The sequence below is a fragment of the Anarhichas minor genome, unplaced genomic scaffold, assembly GCF_050575085.1.
Source record: "Anarhichas minor isolate MPS153535 unplaced genomic scaffold, ASM5057508v1 ptg000011l, whole genome shotgun sequence".
NCBI lineage: Eukaryota > Metazoa > Chordata > Actinopteri > Perciformes > Anarhichadidae > Anarhichas > Anarhichas minor.
In genome coordinates this window covers 4,040,703-4,050,906 of record NW_027466457.1, presented here as the reverse complement: position 1 = coordinate 4,050,906, position 10,204 = coordinate 4,040,703, and the positions used below count along the sequence as shown (strand labels likewise).

The following is a 10,204-nucleotide window of genomic DNA, read 5'->3' as shown; positions in this document are numbered from 1 at the left end:
AGACCCTTTTAAAAGCCACATGAAATATTATTGTATACCGAAAGGTGGCGACGTTGGGTTTCCAAACAATGGCATTCAACCAGACCCATGCCATGCTCTCCTCAAACACTTCCACCGTCCTCACACAACGACTCGCTTTATCCGTATTCATTTCTGTGATTATATGAGGAATATCGACTGTTTATCCATCGATTAAATGTGGAATATAGACTATTAATCTGTCGCTCAGTGAAAATTGTTCAAATGCATTTCGATGCTTTTAATTCCAAAAAGTTTGGGTAGAGTGACTAAAACAGTTGTGTTGTCTGAGATGAGTTTTAACTCCTTAATTATGAATCTGCCTGTATGAAATACACCTGTGCACATCTTGATATATCAACACACTAAATGAGAGCTGGACTAAACAACAGTTCTGAAACAAACTATTGGTGACAAATATGATTCTTATAAAAAAATCTCAATATTTTATGTGATTAATATGATGATGGATAAACATTAAATATCTGGTGAAATCATAACGATTTGGTAATCTAATAAACTTACATCTGTATATTTACAATCTAACATCTTCTGTCAATCATCAGAATCTGTTTTATTTTACAGGCTTTTGTTCTTTTCCATGCAAAGTGACAAAAGAATATTTTTATTATGTGTCAATCTACTGATGTGCTTGGACAGTTAAGAAAACTTTGGTTTCTATACTATTATGCTAATTACGTCCCCAGGCTGAGCTCCTCATTGGCTGAGTCTCAGTCAATTTCATATTTCAGTCCTGACGTCAGGGCGCCTATAAAACTAAGCAATGCTTTTTAACTCGTCGGCTGACTGATGCCTGAGAAAAAAATCTATCAATCTTAGGGTGGAGGTTTTTTTTCTCCACAAAGCAACTATTTGCCCGGGACACGTGCGTGAACCTCCTCAATTTGGCGCACTAATCCTAAAAGGAGCCATGAAGTGTTAAATGGTAGAAACACAGACAGCGGCGCCCAGACACCCGCACGCTGGGAGAGAGGGAGGAAACAGCGCTGCTCCAATGCGTCTGTGCAACACAGACTGAAGAAAAAAAAACTTATCGACTCACAAAACCAAAACCTGCGCTGCGCAATTAGTGCGTGAAAATCCACTTTTTCTCCGGTTTTGAAGAAAATAAATAAAGAAATCAAGCTGGCTCAGTGCGTGTCTCAGCAGCCCACTTTGACAGGTGCTCCTCACCCCATTTGGAGGACTGTCAACAGCAAGAGGATGGCATCAGAGCTGGCAATGAGCAACTCCGACCTGCCCACCAGTCCCCTGGCCATGGAATATGTTAATGACTTCGATCTGATGAAGTTTGAAGTGAAAAAGGAGCCGGTGGAGCCCGATCGCAGCATCAGCCAGTGCAGCCGCCTGGTCGCCGGGGGATCCCTATCTTCCACCCCGATGAGCACGCCTTGCAGTTCGGTTCCCCCCTCGCCAAGCTTCTCGGCGCCCAGTCCGGGATCAGGGAGCGAGCAAAAGGCACATTTGGAGGATTTCTACTGGATGACCGGGTACCAACAGCAGTTGAACCCCGAGGCTCTGGGCTTTAGCCCGGAGGACGCCGTAGAGGCGCTGATCAGCAGCAATCACCAGCTCCAGACCTTCGATGGCTATGGCAGGGGGCAGCAGTTCGGCGGCGCAGCCGGGGCAGGAGGCGCCATGGCCGGGGAGGAGATGGGATCAGCGGCCGCCGTGGTATCCGCGGTCATCGCTGCAGCCGCAGCTCAGAACGGGAATCCCCACCACCACCACCACCATCACCACCACCACCACTCAGGGGCACACTCCGGGTCTCAATCCGGAAGCGGCGTGGGGGGAAGCCACCAGCACCTGCGCTTGGATGACCGGTTCTCGGACGAGCAGCTGGTGACAATGTCGGTGCGGGAATTGAACCGGCAGCTCCGGGGGGTCAGCAAAGAAGAGGTGATCCGTCTGAAACAGAAGAGGAGGACGCTAAAGAACAGAGGCTATGCCCAGTCCTGCCGGTACAAGCGGGTCCAGCAGCGGCACGTCTTGGAGGGAGAGAAGACGCAACTCATTCAGCAGGTGGACCACCTCAAGCAGGAGATCTCCCGGCTGGCCAGGGAGAGGGACGCCTACAAGGAGAAATACGAGAAGCTGATCAGCACCGGCTTCAGAGAAAACGGAGGATCCAGCGACAACAACCCATCATCCCCGGAGTTTTTCATGTGAGTCTCGGCGCTGAAAAGTTTTAATAACCGACCCTCACAAAGAAACCGAAAAAAAAAACTTTTAATTTGCACGCAGCTAGAAAAAGGTTGTGCGTGCTTGAGTTGAAGTTGTTTGGAGCTGCGTTAGTTAAGGACAAAAGGGTTTTACACCTTTCTGTATTTGAATAGTGTTTTGTTTCAGGGTGAGGGTCTTGTTTGATTTACGTTTCATCACATTTCAAGGATATCTGGCCACAAATATATGCCTGTTTAATTTTTTAAAAGATTTCTGTCCAATTCGCGATGTTTGTCCTCAGACAAACTGCATAAAATGACTTAACACTTTTCTGAGGTCCGCACGTACAGCCTCCCCATGCGCCTCGTCCATCCTGCCCCCTTTACCCAAAAATAGTTTTATGAAATTCAACAATCCTCAGGCACATCAGCTTTATTTTGATGTCAATTTATTTTAGTTATTTTCTTTTCAAGTCAAATCATTTTTGATATGAATGATCTCATTTTCATATCATCCATCCTATTTGTCATGTGAAAACATCCGAACTCAGTGACCGCAGAAGTCAGACTGTAGTCAGACTGTAACAGTTATGTGAAGCCATGCATGCTGGTCATGTACGGATTGTGTTCTTACTTCTTTTCTTTTTCCTTGTTTTTGTGAAATTGTGTATGGTGATTGTATTATACCATGACTGCATTGTTCAGCTTCATCACCTTTTGGGATTTATTTGTAAAAAAAAAAATAGTGTGAACAGGTGCATTCATCCGTCACTTTGCTTTCATAAAAGTTCCCCGCGAATGGACCCTTTTTATAGGCTGCTTTTGGAGCCCTGTGAGGAAAATGACATTGTGGAATAAAGCAGCTTTAAACTCAGTATTGATTTATATACTCACAGTCAACGTTCTATTAAGATGAGCAACATCAGACAAGCTTGTAGAAACAATTATATTTTTTCTTGACAAATGCAAATAGATAATTGACATCAACAAGTGGGGCTAAAGATAAAATGCTTTAAACAGAACAAACGCAGATTAGGATGCATTTCTTGAAATAAATGTGAAAAAGACCACGTTGTCACGCAAAAAACAAATGATCTGTTTATCCTGCAACTCGTTGTTAATGTGTTTTCCTTTTATTTAGGGAACTTAATTAAGTTAAGCCAGAACCCTATGGGTGTTATTCGGTAAATAAACAGTCAACTGCTTGGAAGTGGAAATGATATGTTCTCCCGGTGCTGTAGAATAATTAAGCAAAGCGTCATGCAGCTACAAGTCTTTTGTGATGATTCCTAAACAGTAAAATGTATTGTCTGGACAGTACAATGAACTGGCAGATATCGTGCTCACTTTAAAAAAAATGGAATTTAATAAATACACCATTCATCAATACACCTTCATGAATGGAAACAAATATATTCTCCTGAAAATAGTTATTATTTGTATTCGTTTGTTTGTTAGTTTTGCATGTGGTTTGTCACTGTGTCTCCGAGGCGACACCACACACTCTCAACCCTTTAATCTCCTCTCAATCTAAACTGAAATATAAACAGAAGAAGTAACTGTCAGTGTCATTTAGATAACGTAAACATCTGTTCATACATTGGGTTTTGACTGAATTGCGATGCAGATGTTGCGCACAAGGCGCGTAATTACAACAGCTCCAAGATCAAGCCCAGGTCCAATGTATGCACTGAACTGGTTTTATTCTTTCACTCAATATGCGTTTTCATTCTTTTTCCCGCTGAAAAATACAAGGTGAAATACTTCAAAGTATTTTCTTTTTCTTATTTAGCTTCTCGAGAAATAATAAGGGACGCTCTTCACTTGTTGCGTATTAAAAGACAGAAAACAAAAACTCTTTAAATTGTCTTTAAAAAACGTGAAGAAAATCAGACCTCAGTGCTCAGTATTTCTGTTATAAATTGACTTTAGCCCCAGGGCCAATTATATTTGTGCTGCAGCTGTCCTAGAAAAGGCTGAGTTAATGATTGATTTTAGAGTAAACTTGCACTTTTTACTCGGTAGCTGTCCACTTGTTGTATATTGTCCGTGGAGGGTTTCATTTCAAATCGATCAGACACAAAGGTCTAGACGACAAAAACGATCAAATATACGAATATGCACAAATATGTCTTATTTTGAAAATATAAATTTGACGCCCTGAAAATAATGCCGTCTGGAAATAAACTTTCTGCAGTCAAACGCTTTAATACTGCGGTGATATGATTACAATAGTCTAATTTCTGGTTAGACTACAAGATGCTTACAGTAAAATGTAGCCTGAAAATGTTTCGCTATGGTTATGGCACGCAAAGTATTTAGGCAATCCACCACTTTCGCTTCAGGGTAAAGATCCTTTATTTGGCTCTGACATCGACATGCTGATAAGAGAAAAAAGGGAAAAGCCACAGGAGGCACTTGGAGTAATTTGGTTTTGTAGCGACTGACAGCTCCAGTAGCTTAAAACGTGCCTCTGCTCTGGACTGCAGAGTGTCTCTCCTCCTGAAAGCAGCCTGATGAACTCATCCAAGAGAGCAGTATGGCTGAGATAAAAGCTATGCGTTCTGGGTTAGGCTGCCATACAAGGTCACTGCCACCACTCTGTGTGTGTGTGTGTGTGTGTGTGTGTGTGTGTGTGTGTGTGTGTGTGTGTGTGTGTGTGTGTGGGTGCGTGTGTGTAGGAGGGGTATTATCGTTTCCTGCGGGACCTTTGCAAGTCTGGGTGCTTGAATGTGTTGTGTGTGAACATAAGGAGGAGATGATTTTCTGTGTGTAGCTCATGGAAACTTTAAAATGCACCACAGTGAAGACAAAGGCTGTACAGACTCTGTGTTTGCTTTGTGTCACACACAAACACACACACACACACACACACACACACATACACACACACACATATACACAGTCACCTGGTTTGCAATAGGTCCCATGAAAACCCAGAGTGAGGGACAAGATGGTAGAGCATGATCCTCTCATGCCTGGAGGAATGATTTTCTCTGTGATTAAAAGTGAGTGAGAGACAGCGATAGAGCAAGAGGGATAGATAGAGAGAGAGAGAGAGTGAGAGAGAGAGAGAGAGAGAGGGGGGGATGCTGGCTGCCTTCCTGCTCCTTTCAGATGATAAACGATCAGAGATGCGTCCTAGCTGAGAGGAGAGGGCCTTTTAGTGAGCATGTGTCCACTAATTTATGGCCTTCCTATCTGATTAGGTCAATATAGTGTGCTATTTAATTACATTTGTGTTATAACCTAGAACTGGAGATGCTATTCTTCTTCCATGGCCCCCTTCTCTTCTGTGAGGCAGATAGGGTCAGCTGAGTTTTCTGTGGTCTCAGGATTTTACTCAGGTCTTACCTGGAATGTTATGTGACAGACATGACGTCTGCTTTGTGTAATGGTTCGTAGCTTTCCAGTGTTTGTGCTCCGTTACTCAATATGTAAGAATGATAAAGTGGAAAAGTGCTGATCATTGAACGGGTGGAAATTGTGTGGGGCGCTTTCTGCTTGTGTGTGTGTGTGTGTGTGTGTGTGTGTGTGTGTGTGTGTGTGTGTGTGTGTGTGTGTGTTCTGAAACACACCAAGGGGCAAGAGGATTCAGTAGCACTGATTCACTTCCTGTGTTGAAGGAGGACAGAAGGCACAGGAAACAACATTTCAGCGCTGCCTCCTCGTTTCTCAACCCTCAATCAGATTCACTGCATCTTTCTCTGCCTTTTTGCCGCCTCTCTTTCATTTGCACAGTATGAAAAAGTGAATACATATAGCATACAGACACACCACATTATTAATCTTATCAGTACGGACTGTAATTCTGTTCTCTGGCCCACTATATTGACTTCTGCACTGTGATCATTTGCAGTCTGTCCAATGATTAGGTTATTAAAGATAATGTAGTTGTCTGCTGTCACAATATTGGACTCTCTTTCAGGTCAACTATGGGAAATCACTTTGAAATTTATCAGTATTGGCATTCGAATCATCATCATGTGCGTCGCTTTAATGCCTCAAAATTAATAGCACAAAGGATGTGCACACTTTTTAGTGTCTATTTGTGAGAGTGCTCAATAACCAGCCAGCATTGTCTTTTATTTGACCTTGTGGAGGAAGGGTGTTGTGTGCGTTAACTGAGTGCATTATATCTATCGGAATGAGTCATTGTATCATGACGCTGTCAGGCTTGTAGCTTATGTCAATCAAAAGGAAATCTAAGTAAATGTAGGTAAAACAAATAGTCTCACTCAGCTCGGAAAAACTCAAAAGGCCGAAAGCACAAAAAATTCAAGTTGCATTATTTTTTTCTTTTACAGTAATACCCTAATTAATCAAACAGCTCAGAGTGCTCCAAACGTTCCTCTATTTTGATTTATCGCTGTTATAATAAGAGGAGTTTGTTTTCTTATAATCAGCAGAGCAGTAAAACAGTTTTCTTAAAACACTGCCTGAAAAAGCGTTATTACTTTAAGGTGTCGGTAATATTAATATATTCAATCCACTATGTTATCGTTTCATGACTGTCGCTGAATCAAACACTATTTGTTTTGTACTACTAAAAATGATTCGGTAACAATTGGAGCCACATGTCTCATTTAGTAACACAACAGTTTCTGTGTACATTCATTTCTTTTCTTCCCAGTGAGCGCTCCCTTACCCATGACAAGCTCCCCCAAAGGGTCAAAAACATATTCGCATTCAAAAGAGGAAACAATTTCAATCTCTTCCACTCAATCTGCATCTGCATCACTCCATGCGATAAACATTTACATTTAAATTGATTTAAATCAGCTGCATTTATGTTCCTCTGTGGTCCGTCCATCATCTAGACCCGCAATGCCAGAGCTTCTCTCTCGCTCTCTCTTTCTCTCTCTCTCTCATTCTCTCTCTCTCTTTCTTTCCCTTTCTCTTTCTCTCTGGCAGTGTCCTGAGTTATGTGTCATTTATCTGAAACCCTAATAATTTAACTTGGCCCCTCCTGTCGTGGCTGTGCATGTGGTAAGAATGCAGCAGCTGTAAAGAAGGCTTGTGCTGCTGCCTCTGTATGTATCTTATTGGCTTTACACGGTGATTTTCTGTCCAGCAAATGGAAGCATGGGCAGAGAGGAGTTAATGTGATTGTCTGAATCCAATCCTATAGTCCTGTGTTGAATTGAGATCACTGTAAATGCTCAGCTGTAAAATAATGTGCATATAGGCACATGTAATGTGTCTCGTGTGTGTTGCAGTAGAATTCAAACACTAGATTTGCATTTGCTCATATAAGAAGCTCTCCTCAGAATGCATCACTAAAGGGCAATAGATGAAAGCTAATTATGATTTAATTATATGTGATCACAATATTCTGACTCACGGATAAACATAGCTGAGGCTGTGCTGATGTTTTCAACAGTGAGTTGAGTTGCAGGGCACAGAGTCAGTGGAGTGGTGTAGTTATGGACCGCAGCGGACGTGGTGAGGGTGGGGGGGGGGGGGGTGTTTGGAAACTGAGTGCATTATGCGACTGTGAGTGTGTGCATGTTTGTCTATGTGTGCGTGTTTAAGTCTGCGCGTGCACGAGTTTGTGTTATGCAGGGTGGAGCTGGAGCCAAGCCCGAACCCTGTGTGTTTTACCTGCATCTCAATGAAGCGAAAGAGTTGATTTACCCCTCTGCTGCAGTTAGCCTCTCTCTCTCTCTCTCTCTCTCTCTCTCTCTCTCTCTCTCTCTCTCTCTCTCTCTGTCTCTCTCTTTGTCTCTTTCTCTCTCAGCCAGTCAAACAGACATTGATCTCTTAGCCAGGCAAGGTGACCCACAGTGTTGTTCAGCTCTTCCAAAGTCTCTCCTCTCCCTTTCATTTGTACCTGGGAAAGGCCTTGACCCCACACACTGCTGCCATGTAGCAGCCCTGTGCACGTGGGCCGCACTTCCCCTGTATCAAGAACAGTGTGTGTGTGTGTGTGTGTGTGTGTGTGTGTGTGTGCTTGTTTGAGTTAGCAAGAGTGCACACAGAGTAGACACGTGTGTGCAAGTATGTGTGACCAGTGAGTGTGTGTATGTGTGGAAGTATACATGCCTACGTGCGTGTGTGTGTGTGTGTGTGTGTGTGTGTGAATGTTCCTCTGTGTCTGGCGTGGTGTGTTTATCAAGCTCTTTGTTTGTCTTCACCTATAGGTGTGTGTGATTATGTGCACATTGATTCATATGTGGCCCAACTATATAGGTACACCTGAGAGTCTGGGCTGTCTATGTTGATGTGTCAGAGCATTTTTCGGGTGACGGCAGACTTGTCTGTGCTGTGAGCTCCTGTATAGCTGAATGGGTCAGAGTCCATTTGGCCCCAGTGTGAGTCGGATTACAGGGAAATGAATGGCCCTCATTGTTGCTTAAAGATGGATTGGGGGGGGGCACTAATATACTTTGTCGCTCCTTCGCCTCAATTCGTTCTCCTGAAACCCAGCAAACCGTTTTTCAGGATCATTTGGTTTTTAAAGCAGGTTTTCTTTATCAGCGGTCGTCCATAACATGTGGTCGTATGTACGCTCACGTGTGTACATATTTTATATGCTCACACAAACCTTACTGTCAGACATGCATAAACCCCAAATCAACGTAAACGTCTAGATATGGTCCTCACAAACCGACGGACCTGAGAGATTAATTTCAGACATGTATGAACTAATACATTTACACTGTATTTTTGTTAATTATTTTAAATAATGCACTTAAAAATGTATTTATTTTAATGAAGGAAGGGGTGGTTATATATAATCACAGTGTTTTATTAATCATTGTAGCAACATAATGTTACAACTTGAAGTTTATTTTAGATGTACTTTTGATGTGTATTGATTTTGCTTTTGAAATACCGCGCAGTGCGTGCGTGTGTGTGTGTGTGTGTGTGTGTGTGTGTGTGTGTGTGTGTGTGTGTGTGTGTTAGAAGCGTGCATGTGCATCTGTATTCATGTCTTGGAAAATGAGGTAGATAAAATGTATTCATGAGAATAAGCCAAATTACAAAACAATTCTAAACATTCCATTCAAATCTAATGACTGATATCTGTTTGGTTGAAATATTTGACCGATTTTATTTGGAAATTCATAGTTGTTTCAAACTGTTAATCTAAATTGTTAGCCTTGAATTAAAATATTTGAGGTTCATAATTTCAAATTGCTTGATAGCCTTTTATGAATTCAGCTCATATGTACATTTTAGAAACAAATATGAATGCCACAAATGTATTGTTCAGTTAAAGTTGGATTGTTTTTTCTAAAAAGGCTAATATTACTCTGTCTGCAGTAATTCATGCTTCATCTTTGCTCTCTCAGTCATGTCACTTTTCTTTTTTAATCCATGGTACATTTTGGAACCGAACAACCATTACTTAATGTTCAAAGTGTTTTTTTCCGCTATAGCAGAGCTTCCTGCGTTGTTGGATCACACTCTGGCTTTTATAACACATTTCTGTTTCCTGTTTTCGTAGGACGTCAAGAAAATTCCTCCATCTGTGATCGAGAGCTCTGACTTCTCCGTCCCACCGCCCTGGAGTCTGAGGTAACGTCTTCTGCTCAGGCTTTTTAATCTTCGACACTCTTTTACTTTACAACACAAATTAATCGATGACATTTACATTGTTCAAATATTTAAAACTAATGTCAAATTAAAGAAATATGAAGTGTGCGTGTAGAAGTGTGATGATCTAAATTTCTCCTGTATGTTTATCAAAATACAGCACGTAATGTTCACACTAAACCTTAAACTCTATTGTGATAAGTAACTGATCCATTACAATGAGGTAGTCAGAATTAATTTAGGTATATATTATTTGTTATTTACATTTACAAAACTTTGGATTTAAACACAAAAGGACTTGGTATCGACGTCTTTGATTCAACTCTATACCCGAAAAAGTCCACTTTATAATTAAAAACAAAAAGATGGGCTGCATCCAAGCAAAGCATTTTAAATATACTATAATATGAAAATACAAATCATCCTGTAAATGCTGATCAGAATTGCTTCACAATTTT

The 10,204-nt window shown here is 41.6% G+C and overlaps 1 protein-coding gene across 1 annotated transcript; it reads left to right on the top strand.

The window, feature by feature from the left end:
- The first annotated feature begins 1,013 nt into the window (after positions 1–1,013).
- mafb (MAF bZIP transcription factor b) lies at positions 1,014–9,685 on the top strand. Its single transcript, XM_076089864.1, has 2 exons — positions 1,014–2,207; positions 9,658–9,685. Exons 1-2 carry the CDS (start codon positions 1,243–1,245, stop codon positions 9,683–9,685), a joined length of 993 nt encoding a protein of 330 aa, XP_075945979.1. The 5' UTR covers positions 1,014–1,242.
- Positions 9,686–10,204: the final 519 nt, after the last annotated feature.